The sequence below is a fragment of the Rhinoderma darwinii genome, chromosome 10 (genome assembly GCF_050947455.1).
Source record: "Rhinoderma darwinii isolate aRhiDar2 chromosome 10, aRhiDar2.hap1, whole genome shotgun sequence".
NCBI classification, from domain to species: Eukaryota; Metazoa; Chordata; class Amphibia; order Anura; family Rhinodermatidae; genus Rhinoderma; species Rhinoderma darwinii.
In genome coordinates this window covers 8743854-8760848 of record NC_134696.1, presented here as the reverse complement: position 1 = coordinate 8760848, position 16995 = coordinate 8743854, and the positions used below count along the sequence as shown (strand labels likewise).

Here is a 16995-nt window from a genome sequence, read left to right as displayed (position 1 = left end):
GCGTTTTTCGATGCAGTTGCGGGAAAACAACCGCATAGAAAAACGCACCCAAATCGCAGTAAAAACACATGTCGTTTTCGGATGCGTTTTTTTCTATGCGGTTCTATCTGCACCTGAACCACAGCGTGTGGATGGACCACAAGACTGGCGTACGAAACGCCAATCTTAACGTCCCTTTTTTGTGTTTTAATGCTACAAATTTTCAAAATCTCTGCTTGCTGACAGAATGAAAATATTTGTTTTAAATTCAGAGGCTGTAAGAATCTCCCGAGATAGTCCTGCTCACACAGCTGTAGTTTGTTACAATGTATCCCTGGAAGTATGAGCGATCAGCCTGTAGTCCAGGACAGGGGGGAGAGAATTTGTTGAGCTCACAGAGTATTGCCTACACTCATTTTTGTAACCTAGATCAGGAGGGGTTTCAGCCTATGGAGGTAAACAACTAAACCATTCAATGACAGCAAGCCGATATATTGAAAATGGCGAGGAATGGAAACCGAAAGTGTATTAGAAAGCTGCGGAAGTTTTTATTATACACAGACTTGGAAATGGTGAACATTTTTTAATATTCCAGACCATTGTCTTTCTCTGTATAGAAGTCCAGTATCCTGACGCGGGCCGGCGAGCAGCGGAAGAGGAGTCAGTCTATGAAATCATACCCGTCCAGTGAGTTGCGTAACATGTGCGACGAGCACCTGGCTGCCGAAGAGCCGGCCGAGAAAGAGGACATGCTGCAGCAAATGTTAGAACGGAAGTAAGAAAATGTCATCCGGCCTCCGTAATACACTAAAGCCTCCTACACCAGATCTCAGAAACGTGTAGAATAAAGTCCTTTACATTTCCATGGATGCAGACGGGGCAGGTGTCAAACATAACGGATTATTATGAGGCCGTAGAGAATCGGGATAATTACCCTTAAAGGGGCTCTGCCGGATAATCCCTATTTGTTAGATGGGACCCTTGACAATAAGCAGATCACAAAGTGTTCAATATCCCTGCAGCGCCACCACAGGAGAAACTAAGTATTACACCGTGTACAGGACAGGTCCTCCAGAGATAGACGCTCTATGGCCTTGTTCACACACAATGTGTGTATTTGACGCGGTTTACGCACCGAAAAACGTGTCAAAAACGCATGCTTTAAGCTTCCCATTCACACCAATGGGAAAGCGCATTGTCATTTTTAAAAAACACGTCTTCTAAAAAAAGACGCCTAATTCCCATAGTCCTAATTACGAGACAAAAAAACGCACAAAACGCATCAAAAACGCCTATTTTAAAAAGCGCTTTACAAAAACGCTAGCGTTTTTGACACGTTTACACGTCTGCTTTTTTAAATTTATTTTTTTAAGTGCCGTGTGAACAAGGCTTTAGTAACCGCTCTCCCTTCCGGCCAAGAGATGAGGATCCTGAACAGAAGACCCTCCTCTATTAACTCACAATTCACTAATATCTCACTAAGGGCGGATTTACACGAACGCGATATACGTCCGTGCAACGCGCGTGATTTTCATGCGCTCCGCACGGACCTATATTAGTCTATGGGGCCGTGCAGACAGTCCGTGAGTTTTGCGCAGCGTGAGTCCGCTGCGTAAAACTCACGACATGTCCTATATTTCGGCGATTTTCGCTCATCACGCACCCATTGAAGCCAATGGGTGCATGAAAATCACCCGCACCACACGGAAGCACTTCCGTGGGACGGGCGTGATTCGCGCAACAGCAGTAAAAAGTATGAATGAAAACAGAAAAGGACCACGTGCTACAAACATCCAAACGGAGTGTCATAATGATGGCGGCTGCGCGAAAATCACACAGCCGCGCATCATATGGTGATTACACACGGAGCGGTTAAAGCTCGTGTAAATCCCCCCCTTAGATTCTGAACTAGACAACCCCCTAATGAACTTTTACAGGACATCCCACTGGCTTCTTTAGGGCCCCATGCACCCCACCGTATTTTTCATCCGTAAATACGGATTTGTAGTTATCTGTAAATCATCCACATATACGGAAAGATGTCCGTAGTGCATCAGTAATGCGTGCGTATTTGCGGATCCACATAAAACATGGAGGAATCTCGGGTAATGCCCTGGCGTCGCCTAGCAATGCTTCCGTAATTACGGACAGCTACGGATGCACATCCGTAGCCGTCCGGAATTCCGGTAGAAACCCATATATTTCTGTGGGGAGTCCGTGTCGTAATTACGGACAAACAAAGGGCATGTTCTATCATTTCTATAGCATGGACACCCATCCGTAAAAATACCTAAAGGCATCCGTAGCCCATAGAAATGAATGGGTCCGTGATTACGGATGAAAAATACCGCCGTGTGCGCGGGGCCTCAGCTGTGCTCATCCTGCTCTTTCTGGTTCATGAGAATGGCAGGACTTCAGTGATGAGTGACACTTACACAGACTGGGCAGTAGGGGGGGATGTTCACCGTCATTTCTTGGTTGTCACTCCGCATCTCACCAGGTGACTGGAACAGCCCAAAAACTGCTAAGTATTCTATAAAGACCCCAGAAGAAACGGCTATAACTGTACTGACGGCTTTACTGTCTTTCCAGGTACACTCCTTATCCGAACCTGTACCCGGACCAGTCGCCTAGTGAGGAGTGGACCATGGAGGAACGGTTCCGGCCCCTGACGTTCCACGGGCTCATCCTGCGCTCCCAGCTGGTCACATTACTAGTGAGGGGAGTCTGTTACACTGAGACGCAATCTGTGAGTTCCCCAACACTGAACATTTGATATATATTTTTCATCCTGGCAGCTTCTTCTTCCTCTCGTCTTTGTGGCTGTCCATGTTTTCTTGGGTTCATATTTGTGACCTTTTAATGGATCCTCTGTGTTGTGTTCCTGTAGAGTGCCAGCCAGCCGCGCCTTTCCCATGCGGAGATGTCGGAGGATTATCCACGTTACCCCGACATCCACGATGTCAACCTGACGCTCCTCAATCCACGAATGATTGTGGTGAGGACCCCAACTCTTCTATCTTCAAAGCTTACGTTTCTTCTCCCTGCAGTTGTAGTCACCGGCCCCCCATACCCGTGCCTATGGCGGCCACAATAGAGTGCCCTGTTGGGCAATCAGTTGGTTGATCTGAGTGCGATCATACGGCGCAGGACTTCCAGTTAACGGGGATTTTGTTTGATTTTAGGATTTGTCATCTCTGAGACAACTCGATTTTTTTCTAGTATACAAAGTTAAAATGTCACCTTTTTAAAATGATCTCCGTCCACACATTAAAGCCCCAGATGCAGATTTTCTCTTTTATAGAATCAATCCGGCAAAATAATTTTTTTCCTCCCTAAATTCCAAAAGATGATTAAGTGAGAGGTAGTAAAGCGTTCCCTAACTCCAACACTTCAGCTGTCAGAATGGGGGCAGGGGGGCGCAGCATAGGCCGTATGCACACGACCGTAAAAATCATCTGTAATTACGGATCCATTCAGGAAGGTGTCCGGGCCGTAGAAGTGTACCGCAAAAGATAGGACATGTCCGTTATTTTGCTTTTTACGGACCGTGCTCCCATACGTTTGTATGGGAACAGGGACCGAAAATGGAAATTTCTGTCCGCAGCTGCCAGCGGCCATGCCCGTAATCGCAGGCCGTGATTATGGGCACGGCCGTGTGCATGGAGCCTTAGTTCACATCGCATTTTGACCATGCGTTTAGCGCGTACATCTGGAAAGCTCCTGACATACAGGCTAAACGTGTCCATAGGCTCCATTAGCCCAACAGACGGCAAAATTGTGTCCTTTTGGCCCCCGTCAGTATACCTTATTTGTTAAGGATGGAATAGCGCTGTAGACGACACTTACCATCCCGCAAAAAAAAACATACTGCACAGCATACATTTTTTTTTTAACATGGGAGATGAATGACACTGTATAGAAACTGTTACAGGCCTCAGTTAAACGTTTGCGACAGGAATCTCTAGTGACGTATATAAACCGTTATCACTGGGGCTTCCTGTCACAGCAGAGCCCGCCCGCCCGCACAGCAGCCCTATACCCTATGACTGCAAGACTTTTACATTTGGAGTCCCTGGCCAGCTTTCCCGGGCTGAGATAGGAACTCCGGCTGATTTAAAGGTCTTGCTGTCACAGTGGATATAGGGCCGCCGTTCGGGTGGTGTCCGTAGTCCACGGTCAGGGGCTATTCCAGGGCCGGAACCACTGGCCAGGGACTTCGGCATCGAAAAGCTTCTGACGTCACGTTATATGGACAGTGACGTCAGGAGCTTCCCCAGGCCCATCACTTCAGGTAGCTCTCTGCCTGGGAGGGTTCAGGCGACGTATGTCTATACAGTGGGATACGTTGCAGCCTTCCATCTGAGGTATACATCGCGAGTCATCCAACATATACCTCCAATGGGAAAAAAATGCAATGTGAACTAGGCTTTACTTTGTGGTGGGTTCTGGGCAGTATACAAAAAATGGCAAGATCTCTTCTGTGCAGCCAAACAGTCCAAACCTCTTTATTATTAGGCTTCCCCCTACACAAGTCCATCTGCCCTTTACCCGTCCGGTGTTCCGATACTTTGTCGTTCTCTCCACCGCTTTCTCTTTCTTGTTTGACAGGACGTCGCTCCCTACATGAACCCGTCTCCGTTCACAGTGTCACCAAACACCCACGCCTCGCAGGTGTTTAACCTGTTCAGAACCATGGGTCTTCGACATCTGCCAGTGGTGAATGCGGTGGGAGAGGTGAGTGATTAGCGGGTGGAAACTATTTGCCTTTTAATGAACCATGATGTTGATCACGAACACAGCTCTGCTATTCTAAAGTCCTACAACACTGCGATCCTGTGAGGACAATCTCACACTAACGGTTGTAGACCTCACGGTGAGGATGATTTAATTATTCTATTTTTTTTATAGATGAGCCCTAGATAATGTCCTCCTCTAGGCTGAGTTCACACGTTGCAGTAGTTGGTCTCATATAGTTGTACTGGATTATACCTGTGCTCCTTTTAATCCTGCAGTACTGCATTTAAAACAGTAGGTGGCAGCAAACTCCTTTATAAAATAGTAATTTGGGTTGATCGTCTTTTCTCGTGTTTCCCTGTAACAGATAGTTGGAATAATAACGCGGCATAATTTAACCCATGAATCCCTACAAGCTCGGCTGAGGCAGCACTACATGACCTCCTGATATCACTGACCTACCCGAACAAGGAATTCCTCGAGAAACTGGAACCCTACCGTTGTCCTGGTCCAGGTGGTTGAGCTTTCCAAAGACTCCTAGCGTGGGTTCTGCCATATTGAAGATGGGTTTATGTAATATCTCCAGCGCCGGCTCCCGCTCTGCTTTTTCTGCACCTCCTTATATAAGCTAAGATGATCTTTCTGTTAAGTACTGGTATATATTCTAGGAGGAAGTTACAATTCGCATGAGAACAAACTATTCCAGTCTTAAAGGAACCCTCCAACCGCTGAATGTCACGTCCATGCTATTCGTCTGTACGTCTCCGGTGCTTCTCCGGTCACTATTGGTCCCGTGCTGATCTAGGGCCGGATGAGGCTCATGTCTTACACATGTAAACCAATGTGAACAATCCATTCCCACAGTGACCATTGCACATACATGCAGATGGCTTTAGGCTGGTCTCATAGGACTGCTGATGAGGGCCCATTATTTCGCATTATTGGACCAATAACTTCCCATATGACCAAATATATGGGCGTAAGATACTAAGAACAAGGCGTTTAATCCTCATTTAAAGGGGAAGTACAGTCAGAATGATCTTCACGTGAGAAGATCACATTGGTGAAGTCCGAGATCTCCAAAGTGAGGAGGCTCAAAGAAACCCCAAACTCCTTTTGCACTGCTCAGAGATTTCTGTTCCTGGAAATCGATGACCGCGTGCAGATCTCTGACACAATAAATAGAGCAGCGACTAAAGGGGCCTGAACTCTCCAGATCAGACGTCACCAATATGACCGTCTCATATGTATCTATGACCTAGCAAAAGATTGTTTAGCCTAGATTTTCCCTTTAAGTATACTGGGTGGAGACTCTTTGCCTATTTGGTCACATGGGCAATTTGCATATCTCCGCCCATTGATATTAAAGGGAATGTCCAGTGAAGGTTTTTGTTAGATTCCCATCTGACCTCCTGATGTCTGACGTTCGCTCTGTTTCTTCTGTCTTTCTGCATTAGAAGATTTCTACTGGATTTTGCTTAGTCTGTTGCATAGCAACAGCCCATGCATGTATTTGGTGACCACCCCAGCTCTCCATCATCTTATGTGATGACTGAATTTCCTCCAGGCTGTTTCCTCACCTCGTAGATTATGTATTCCTGTATGTCAATGGTCGTTCATGCCAACGGCTCCTGCATTCATTGTTTCCAATAGAAGGAAATCTGGTCCATGGGTCAGGAAAGTTCTCAGCCATTCCCATTATTTCCTGTACCATCGATCCGATCATATTTATCTGCACAGCACTAGGCATGATTGTTAGGCTTTAAGGGCATTCTGGAATTTGTAGTTCTATAGCCATGGGGTGGCAAGGCCAGGATTATGTCCTTATATGAAATATTTACAGCATGTATACTAATCCGTCACCTCTGTGCTACACCATGATCTGTCTATTCCAGGCCTAGGTAACTTAAAGGGGAAGTCAACCCAATACTGGACTCCTACTTCTACACATTCCCCCTAGATGGGTTCCTCAGCTGCGAATGCCAGCAGGCTCTCCTGTGAAAGAGCGTGGGAAAAGAGTTGTCAGCCTAGTCTCTAATATTTAAGAGATTCCTGCGGAACCTTTGATAAGGAAGGTGGAGTCTGACAACCGATTTCCCGCGCTCGTTCACATAGAAGAGCCAGCTGGACTGCGCCTATTGCAGAAAAGACTACAGTTCATATCCCCCAAAGGCCACGGGTAAGTAAACTTTTGGGTGACGGAAGAAGTTTTGGGTTGAGTTTTTGTTTTATAAGGTCTATGTTCATAATGACCTGAAATGCGTGTCCTGCAGGGCATGGCGGACGCCGGAATGATGGATATGCAAGTAATATTTTGGACCAAGGCTTTTTTTCTTTACCTTTACAATGGCAGAACATTTATTTGAGCTAAAATGTCACGGAAATCCGTCATCCTGACATAGTAACGACGCTGTGCGCTACACGGCCATTGTTTTTTATGCTGCTATGGAAATGGTCATTATTATTTTTTTATATGGTTATTTTCTCTGTTGCGGTCGGTAAGGTAGAAATGTTAACTGTTTAAAACCATGACGGTGTCGGCTGATCCTGGGATCCTTCTACGTTACCTAAACCTGTCTATGATCCAGTGCAACAGAAGGGTTAATTAAAGGAACAGTCCTGATAAAACTGATACGGACATGCCTAGTGCGGGGCCAGAAGGGCGGAGCATGACTTCTCCCTTTGGTGTTCTTTGAATGTGTCATGCTCCGCCTCCTCAGGCTTTGCTCTCGGCAACACAATGTATCATTTTTCCCCGGAATGTTCCTTTTAAATTGCGGCTCCACCTTTTGAACCGCTCTACAATTTATATCTAGATATCATCTGCATATGATCTTGAGTAACTTTGGACTTTTCACTTTTACTTGTCATGTCTTTTACTCCATTCACATCTAAAGCTGCATTCAAAATTCCATAAACACGCCTGACGACTGAAGTGCGCTGTGATAATACTGCACTCTGCTGCACGGTGCATTGCATTCTGGGGGATTTAATTTTTCCCGGTGAAAAGATTGCACTTCCCAGAATGCAAATCACCAGAAAAAGCTCTGAGCAAACGCTGACTTAGCAGGGAACTGTGAAGTTTAAACCAGCAGTGTTAATGCAGCTCTTGGAGTGACTGGAGTATAAGTTATGAAATAACCCGAGTTGAATACAAAATATGCAGAATGGAGGTCAAAACTGGAGCTAGACATTTATACTACAGGGATCTGGGGCTGTAGAATGACCGCCTATGTTATCTAGAGCAGTTGTCTTCAACCTGTGGCTCGCCAAGTACTGTGAAACTACAACTCCCAGCATGCCCCAACAGCGACAGGCTGTCAGGACATGCAGGGAGCTGTAATTTCACCATCAGGCAGGAGTTGTGTACTAGAAAGTTACAATCTGTCCCAGGTCCGCATGTGAAGGGGCTCGTCTCAGCGCAGACATTGGCATATTAGTAGGGTCCCGCCGCTGTGACCCCTGCCCATCGCTAAAGCAAAGTAGTAGTGGCTCTTTATCACCTGTTTTTTCCAGAGTTCACATGGTCGCCCCATCATAGCCAATGGCCGACTATGTTACTGTCCGAGCGGAGGTGACCGGAGACCTCACATTGCTTTCCTAGCTTGACTGCCACCTCGTTCTAGGAAAGGGCGGGGGTCATAGTGGTTGATACCCCCCCGCTATCGGGCATGGATGATATACCCTCAATGTCTGTACTGGGAGATCCCCTTCTAATACTAGTACAGAACCTCAGTGGGTTTACCGGCAGGATATATTTGTCCGGTTGTGGCTGCAGTCGTCCTGGTTCTCACTCCTCGTCTGACCATAAACCACTAATTATTCATCTGCACTTATCGTGTGCGTTACGTCATTTGTGTTCTCATCGTTGTACATTAAATTGTGTTTAGATGTATTTTTATTACGTATTTAATTTAATTGACGATTCTTCAGTATTACCATCTCAATAAAAATAAAACTTCACAAGTTGTGGATCTGCTTATTATGTGCGACAGTAATATTTATCCTTTACTCACTGATCCTGAGTTTCATGAGGTCTTCTCCATTCACATCCTAAGCTACACGTAATGGTTGGGGGTAGCCTGTCACATATTGTGCATTCAGTTATGTCTCTGTAGCTCAGGATAGGTTTTCTGCCTCCAGATGTTAGCAAAAAAAAGTGTACATTCACTGACTGCAAGCGGATATCTCGAAAAGGGAAGAAAATGCTGTCAGCTCTCCTGTGTGATGTAGTATAGAGGATCTGTCAGCTCTCCTGTGTGGTGTAGTATAGAGGATCTGTCAGCTCTCCTGTGTGGTGTAGTATAGAGGATCTGTCAGCTCTCCTGTGTGGTGTAGTATAGAGGAGCTGTCAGCTCTCCTGTGTGGTGTAGTATAGAGGAGCTGTCAGCGCTCCTGTGTGGTGTAGTATAGAGGAGCTGTCGGCTCTCCTGTGTAGTGTAGTATAGAGGATCTGTCAGCTCTCCTGTGTGATGTAGTATAGAGGATCTGTCAGCTCTCCTGTGAGGTGTAGTATAGAGGATCTGTCAGCTCTCCTGTGTGGTGTAGTATAGAGGAGCTGTCAGCTCTCCTGTGTGGTGTAGTATAGAGGAGCTGTCAGCTCTCCTGTGTGGTGTAGTATAGAGGAGCTGTCAGCTCTCCCGTGTGGTGTAGTATAGAGGATCTGTCAGCGCTCCTGTGTGGTGTAGTATAGAGGAGCTGTCCGCTCTCCTGTGTAGTATAGAGGAGCTGTCAGTTCTCCTGTGTGGTGTACTATAGAGGATCTGTCAGCTCTCCTGTGTAGTATAGAGGAGCTGTCAGTTCTCCTGTGTGTTGTAGTATAGAGGATCTGTCAGCTCTCCTGTGTGGTGTAGTATAGAGGAGCTGTCAGCTCTCCTGTGTGGTGTAGTATAGAGGATCTGTCAGCTCTCCTGTGTAGTATAGAGGAGCTGTCAGTTCTCCTGTGTGGTGTACTATAGAGGATCTGTCAGCTCTCCTGTGTGATGTAGTATAGAGGAGCTGTCAGCTCTCCTGTGTGGTGTAGTATAGAGGATCTGTCAGTTCTCCTGTGTGGTGTAGTATAGAGGATCTCTCAGCTCTCCTGTGTGGTGTAGTATAGAGGAGCTGTCCGCTCTCCTGTGTGGTGTAGTATAGAGGATCTGTCGGCCCTGCTGTGTGGTGTAGTATAGAGGAGCTGTCAGTTCTCCTGTGTGGTGTAGTATAGAGGAGCTGTCAGCTCTCCTGTGTGGTGTAGTATAGAGGAGCTGTCAGCTCTCCTTTGTGGTGTAGTATAGAGGATCTGTCAGCTCTCCTGTATGGTGTAGTATAGAGGAGCTGTCCGTTCTCCTGTGTGGTGTAGTATAGAGGATATGTTCGCTCTCCTGTGTGATGTAGTTTTTAGGCTCTGTCAGTTGTCCTGTGTGGTGTACTATAGAGGATCTGTCAGCTCTCCTGTGTGATGTAGTATAGAGGAGCTGTCAGCTCTCCTGTGTGATGTAGTATAGAGGAGCTGTCAGCTCTCCTGTGTGGTGTAGTATAGAGGAGCTGTCAGCTCTCCTGTGTGGTGTAGTATAGAGGATCTGTCAGCTCTCCTGTGTGATGTAGTATAGAGGATCTGTCAGCGCTCCTGTGTGGTGTAGTATAGAGGATCTGTCAGGTCTCCTGTGTGGTGTAGTATAGAGGAGCTGTCAGCTCTCCTGTGTGGTGTAGTATAGAGGAGCTGTCAGCTCTCCTGTGTGGTGTAGTATAGAGGATCTGTCAGTTCTCCTGTGTGGTGTAGTATAGAGGATCTGTCGGCCCTGCTGTGTGGTGTAGTATAGAGGATCTGTCAGCTCTCCTGTGTGGTGTAGTATAGAGGAGCTGTCAGCTCTCCTGTGTGGTGTAGTATAGAGGAGCTGTCAGCTCTCCTGTGTGGTGTAGTATAGAGGAGCGGTCAGCTCTCCTGTGTGGTGTAGTATAGAGGATCTGTCAGTTCTCCTGTGTGGTGTAGTATAGAGGATCTGTCGGCCCTGCTGTGTGGTGTAGTATAGAGGATCTGTCAGCTCTCCTGTGTGGTGTAGTATAGAGGAGCTGTCAGTTCTCCTGTGTGGTGTAGTATAGAGGATCTGTCAGCTCTCCTGTGTGGTGTAGTATAGAGGATCTGTCAGCTCTCCTGTGTGGTGTAGTATAGAGGATCTGTCAGCTCTCCTGTGTAGTGTAGAGGAGCTGTCAGCTCTCCTGTGTGGTGTAGTATAGAGGATCTGTCAGCTCTCCTGTGTAGTGTAGAGGAGCTGTCTGCTCTCCTGTGTGGTGTAGTATAGAGGATCTGTCGGCCCTGCTGTGTGGTGTAGTATAGAGGATCTGTCGGCTCTGCTGTGTGGTGTAGTATAGAGCTCTCTTGGCATGTCTGTTTTAGTAAAATACTTGCATTCCCAGTAAAATAATATACTGCCATAGTTTTTCTAAGAACTCTGTGCTGTGCCGTTCCTATGTTAATCCTCCTGGAAATGTATGACTAAATTAACAACTGTGGGTTACCATTTTGCCTTGACAAATTGATATGTCCTACAGTCACCCCCTTGAAAAGGGGAATAGTAACTCCTTAATTTATTCATCTTTTTCCAGGAGGATTAACTGGAATGGCAAAATGCAGAGGTGTAAGAAACGTATGTCCCAGGAAATAACGCTGGAGCACCAAGTTCTCACTCCAGACATATCAGGGGAGGTGTCTGTTCCTCTTCAAGCTTTACTTGTACAATAAGGTGAGCAGACGCTCCATCGTTACTCCTCCTGTCACACCTCTATTTCCATGAAGATCTACGTAAGTGTACGCGTTGTCGTGGAGTCAGTCTTTACACCCACACGTTGATGCAATGCCTGATATTATGTCCCTCTGGACTCCTACACCACAAGAACCGGGCAGGATCAATGACAAGTCCTTGGGAGGACCAACGGGTTGTCCTGGAATACCAGAGACGTCTTAATGTGGGGATGACGATCATTAAAGTTCTCCGTCTAGATGGCGACGTCGATGTAAGATAACGCTCAAGCAAATCTGAGCCAATGAACGCACTCCACAGCCGACACCGTGAGGGTTGTAAAACTGAATCTTTATTCCATCCCATACAAGACAAATACAAAGTGAACGGGTCACAGTCCTGAGCGTTAACCCTCTCGTTACCGGAACCACTCGGTGACCCTGGTGATCCGGTTATAGAAGGTAGAAAAATAAATAGACTTTTGCACATGATTTAAATAATTAGGAAAGTTGTGTTGTGTGCACGGTGGCGACAAAAAAACAAAAACATCCTTAAAGGGTATCTTCCCCAAAACCAAAAATTCCCAGTAAAATATAACTTTTGTTTTAACCATGTCTGAGAAAGTAGGTAGACAGCCAATGTTACTGCTCCCACAGTGGTTGTCAACGACCGTTCCCAGGTTGAGATAAGAAAATAAATGGGTTTGATTTTTCCCAGAAACAGCGCCATTCTTGGTTGTGGCCTGTACTGGTATTGCAGTGTTCACTTAAATTTGGCTGACCTGCAATACCAGACACAGCCTATGGACCTAAGTGGCGCTGTTACTGGAAAAAAATAAAAGCAGACCTTTTATTTAATCTCTGGCAACCCCTACACAGTTTTCCATCCCCCTTTCACATATCGCTGCATAACTAGTCAGGTTTGTCATTCAGAACTCAGGGTACGGTGGGTGACAACCCCGGCAGGGGGCCGTATTTATTGTCACCCAGCTGTCCTTCTAAAGCTATGAAATAGTGACATTTACATTTTTAACGACTTGACAGATTGGGAGATTTTTTTCTTTTTTAACAATTTTACGGTGAACGTCCCTTTAAAATGATGGGCGGGGTCTCCTGCAGTCATCGCCGATCCTCTCCTTACTCCTGTACTTGGGCTTGACTTTCCCTTGAAAACTGAAAAGAAGAAGAGGAAGATGATGATATTTTTCTTGGATACACGAAGCAAAGATTTTTTATGCGTGGTAAACAATGGGAGACGTCGCTGCCTCGGGGCAGGAAAGCGGGGGTGGGGATCAGTGGACGGGCTATGGATCCTATCTGTTCCTCTAAGGTTATTAGTTTCATCTTCGCTCGTCACTGTCTGAATGTTACCCATAGAAGCACCAGTTTAATGAATGGTATTGATTATACGCCTCTATAATTGGCGATTCCGCCCACGGAATATTCCAGTCCATATAGACGCGTGTTCTGGAAAATGCCCCGAGGAGTCTCTTTAAAGCAATAGTAACTTGAGAATGACGTAAGGTTTTGATTTTCACATTAGGGATGTGATCAGCAACCTAAGGCCCTCCATCTGCTATAAACTACAACTCCCAGCATGCCTTGACAGCTGCATGCTGGGAGTTGTCGTTTTATAGCAACTGCAGAGCCACAGGTTCCAGACTACTGCATTAATGTATTGCATTGTGAGCAATTTCCTAATATGATATTTATCTTAATCATGGCCATACGCTGAAATTATAGGACCCTAAAGATAAATTAAGAAAGCCCCCCCCCCCCCCCAAGAGCTACGCCTTTATTAAAGCTACAGTTCACCAGGTCAGAAATTCTGTGCTGATTTCCTAATTCTGTATACCCGTATAGTGGAGCTGTTTTTCTGACTTGAAAAAAATATATAAATCAGGCTGTCTGCAGCCACCACTAGGGGGAGCTCACTGCATATGAATTTATACAGCTAGTACTGAACTGAATGGGAGCTTTGTAAATCTGTATTCACTGAGCTCCCTCTAGTGGTGGCAACAAGGAAAGCCGTTGTCATGCCTTAGTACAGAGCCCACTAGTGGTGCACATTGGCCTGTAGTCTGGATCGGCGCTGATTCAGACCAATGGTCAATGTGCACCACTAGAAAATCGCATTCACTCTCAAACCCATTGTATAGTTTCATGTCAAAGAGTAACTTTTTATAATGGAAGATTTTGCAACTTTGTAACATACTTTGTGTTTCAATTCCACACCACTTTCAAAATCTCTGCATGCTGTCAATGAATGGAAATAATGTATAGATGCAGAGGTGGAGGGTTAGCTACAACACTCCGTCTAGATAATGCTCCTGTGTGGTCTCCTAAAGACAACCGCTGCCATATGCCTATAGGGGCATATACCAAAGAGGGGGGTCTTACTCTCTGTGACCCCCCTCTTTGAACAAGCGGCTCCTGTTGTGGCGGATTCAAGCTGGCCTTGTATTAAAAGGACTGCCGTTCATCTGAATGGCCACCATGTAAGACTACATTTCCCACCCACTGCAGGGGAAATGCCTGGATGGCCACGGTTCCGTCCTGGCAAAATCACCTGGGTCGACCCGGGTCGATCAGCCGCAATCTGAAATGAAACAACCCCTTGAAAACAACCGCAACACAAATCTCTCTCCTGACCTGGTACAATGTATCAGTGCAGGTAAAATGTAGCAGTCTGGAGTTCAGGCTCGATGATGCTCTAAACTGGATGCAATTTAACCAAACCCTTAGGAGGAGATTGCAGCATCTGGATTTAAATAAATTTGTTCAAATTCACTGACAGCAAGCAGACATCTTAAAAACAGACCAAGTATATTAGAAAGTATACCCCCTCCATTACTCCTATTCTAGATCTTGACCTTCCTCCACTCCTCGCTTTAGTGTCACTGGGGCCATTATGAGGGGACACCATGGCTCTCACATCTCCCCCCTACATGAGAACATATTGTGCCCCCCCCCTGATCCTTACCCGGCGGCCGCATCCCATGCCACTCTGAGCCCCAATTCTGTCAATCCGGGACCCAAAGCAGTCTGAAGATCTTCTCATGCTCCGAGGTGCGTTCAACAGATCTCGTAGCTTATTCTTCAGTGGAGATGTTTTATCGGGCTGGGCCCAGGACCCCCTGTTGTAGCCCATGTCCGCGGGGGGACGGGCCGCTTCTCCAGTCCAGGATGGAGCTGAATTAGAAGACTGGAGGGAATCGGAAGAATCGTAGTTTGCCATAAATAAGTCTTGAGCTGGGACTTCTGCTTCTTCTACGGGGAGTTTATCTTCTAAGCGTTCCAGGAGACCCTACAGAGAAGAACATCAACATCTGCAATGAACGGTTTCCATGTCATACACGGCTGACGCGTTTCGTAACCTCTGGCTTCAAGCGTCTCTGTTTTCATAAAGAGTTCCTAGAACAACTTTCTGGTACATTCATAAATATTAATGTGGTCCATGTAAAGCACTTCTATACCAGCAGGATACCATGTGGGCTGTCATGTGGATGACCTGCAGGAGTGCCGCATGATTCAAAAACAATCATCGCATGTGTGTGATTTGTATACATTTCCTTGAGATATTTGCACAACCTGAAGCCGTTCCAACAACTCCCAATTTATCACCTAATACAATGCCAGACACTCATTTATTTTGTTCAGAAGGAGCAGAGTGGAGTTTATCAGATATAGTAGAGTGGAATTTGTCAGATGTAGTAGAGTGGAGTTTGTCAGATGTAGTAGCGTGGAGTTTGTCAGATGTAGTAGAGCTAAACTTGGCCCAACTTATGATGACATGCTCAAAGAAATTTTGCCTAGGTAGGTTAAATAACACTCAGCTCTGCTACATCTGCTTCTGTAAAATTTCCCGCTACATGGACAATCTCATACTAGACATCAAGCACAAGTCTCCCTTACCTACTAGATCAGTGGTCGGCAACCCCAGGCTCTCCCGCTCTTGTAGAAGCTACAACTCCCAGCATGTCCTGACAACTGCAGAACCATCGGTTGCAGATAGCAGCTGTACTAGCAGTGGACACTATTCCGGAAATGCAGAGCTGATTAGCTTACATTTCCCCAAAAAATATACAGAAAAACAATGTGTTTCCATCAGACACGGGTGAGGGGTGAGGGGGGTGGTTGGGGTGAACTTCTGTCTCCCAATCATTTCAATGATGACCTTGTACATCAGTAAAAATGGAAGACGGGACCCCTAGGTCTTAGTTGAAGGGCCCCCCTACTATCACATACTATTTATGGCACTGCCGTTCTAATAAAAGTTAGAGGGGCCCCCACAGACATCAGGACCTGGGTGCAACTGCGACCTCTGAACCCCCATAGCTGCACAACTGGGCCTGGATATACACCGGGTGCAGGAGCAGATATCCTGAAGACCATGGACCTGAGCTAGAAGTCCAGTTTGGAGTCGCCCTTTCTGCTGCAGGTTCACCCCATATAAAAGTACACATTGGGACATGGCGATGAGTGGTCCCAAATCACAAACTCCACTCTGCTACATCTCTATATACCTATATTATGAGGCTCATGTATCTTTCTTCTTAGACCCCAAAAAATGGAGACATTTGTGGAAAAATAACCAAAACGTAAAACATGCACCGTGTTTAATTTTATTTTTTTAAAAGTTATCAATGGAAAATTGTTGGGAGAAAAAAAAACTTAGAAGAGATGTAGCAGAGCTGAATTGGTCATTTCAATCTGTGTACTATTATAAGGAAAAAATACATATAACACATGATCATATCATCATCAGTTGTGCCAAACGACAGGCCCAGCTCTGCTACATCTGTAGATATTAGTGTACGTCTTTTCTTACCTTTAGATCGGACAGGTCTGAGGATATCATGGAGCCGTACACTGGACCTCCTTGGACCTTGGTCAATGCCAGAAGAAGCAGAAGGCAAGTAAAGTACCCAACGATGGAAGTCCCCATGGCTACTGTGGCTTAGTTCTCCTATTAGGTAGCCGGTCCCTTCTTGCCCTGTCTGTCTGTATATTTGTCTGGTGCCCTGTCTGTCCAACAACCACAACACGGACTGGTTATATATGTGCCAGGCTGACACGAGTATGTCCCAGGCATGAACTCATCCACATTCTATCACTTCCGAAAGATAAAGAGGCTGTTTTCAGGCCAGTAGAAGATTCCCTTTTAAAGTTATCCTGCCTTTGCCATTGCAGCGAGCCCTCCGAAGAGCCAACTTGCCCACTTGACCCGCGGCCCGACATTCCTGCCATAAGAGGCTTCTCACCTCTCTCTATACCTGAATTCTTTCTATGTGTCTCATGGAAAATCTGAGAATCCAACCTATTGACCAATACTCTGGAGCTGTCAGGATATGCCTGTGGAATGAGGACAATGTGACCCAGCTTCCCCCAAACTTATAACACTATTTTTGTACCAGGACGTCTGCACATCACATGTTTATTGGCGATTATTTCAGCCGAAGACCATAAACAGCTGCTCGGTTATGACAAGGGGGGTAAATTCCACCAAAATCTAAACGTATTGCCTAAAGGATACAAAGTTTAGAATTAAAAGGGTGTAATAC

The 16995-nt window shown here is 46.0% G+C and overlaps 2 protein-coding genes across 2 annotated transcripts in view; one reads left to right on the top strand and one right to left on the bottom strand.

The window, feature by feature from the left end:
• CLCN6 (chloride voltage-gated channel 6) overlaps positions 1-8682 on the top strand; it is a 30302-nt gene extending 21620 nt beyond the window's left edge. Inside the window, exons 19-23 of the mRNA XM_075839349.1 lie at positions 597-754; positions 2572-2728; positions 2870-2977; positions 4591-4716; positions 5084-8682. Coding sequence (XP_075695464.1) covers positions 597-754; positions 2572-2728; positions 2870-2977; positions 4591-4716; positions 5084-5164 — 630 coding nt within the window. The 3' untranslated portion in view covers positions 5165-8682. The remainder of the gene's footprint in view (positions 1-596; positions 755-2571; positions 2729-2869; positions 2978-4590; positions 4717-5083) is intronic.
• Positions 8683-12252: 3570 nt separating this feature from the next.
• LOC142662420 (natriuretic peptides A-like) lies at positions 12253-16379 on the bottom strand. The gene is made up of 3 exons (XM_075840639.1): positions 16263-16379; positions 14415-14738; positions 12253-12604 (listed from the first exon to the last, which is right to left on the bottom strand). The coding sequence occupies exons 1-3, from the start codon at positions 16377-16379 to the stop codon at positions 12569-12571; spliced, it is 477 nt and encodes a 158-aa protein (XP_075696754.1). The 3' UTR covers positions 12253-12568.
• Between the last annotated feature and the right edge of the window lie 616 nt (positions 16380-16995).

Excerpts from the sequence above, each read along its gene's own strand:
- LOC142662420 (XM_075840639.1), bottom strand. The coding sequence starts at position 16,379 with ATGGGGACTTCCATCGTTGGGTACTTTACTTGCCTTCTGCTTCTTCTG. Across the intron at positions 14,739-16,262 it reads CAGACCTGTCCGATCTAAAG|GGTCTCCTGGAACGCTTAGA; the intron begins GTAAGAAAAGAC and ends TCTTCTCTGTAG. Across the intron at positions 12,605-14,414 it reads GCATGGGATGCGGCCGCCGG|TTTTCAAGGGAAAGTCAAGC; the intron begins GTAAGGATCAGG and ends TCTTCTTTTCAG.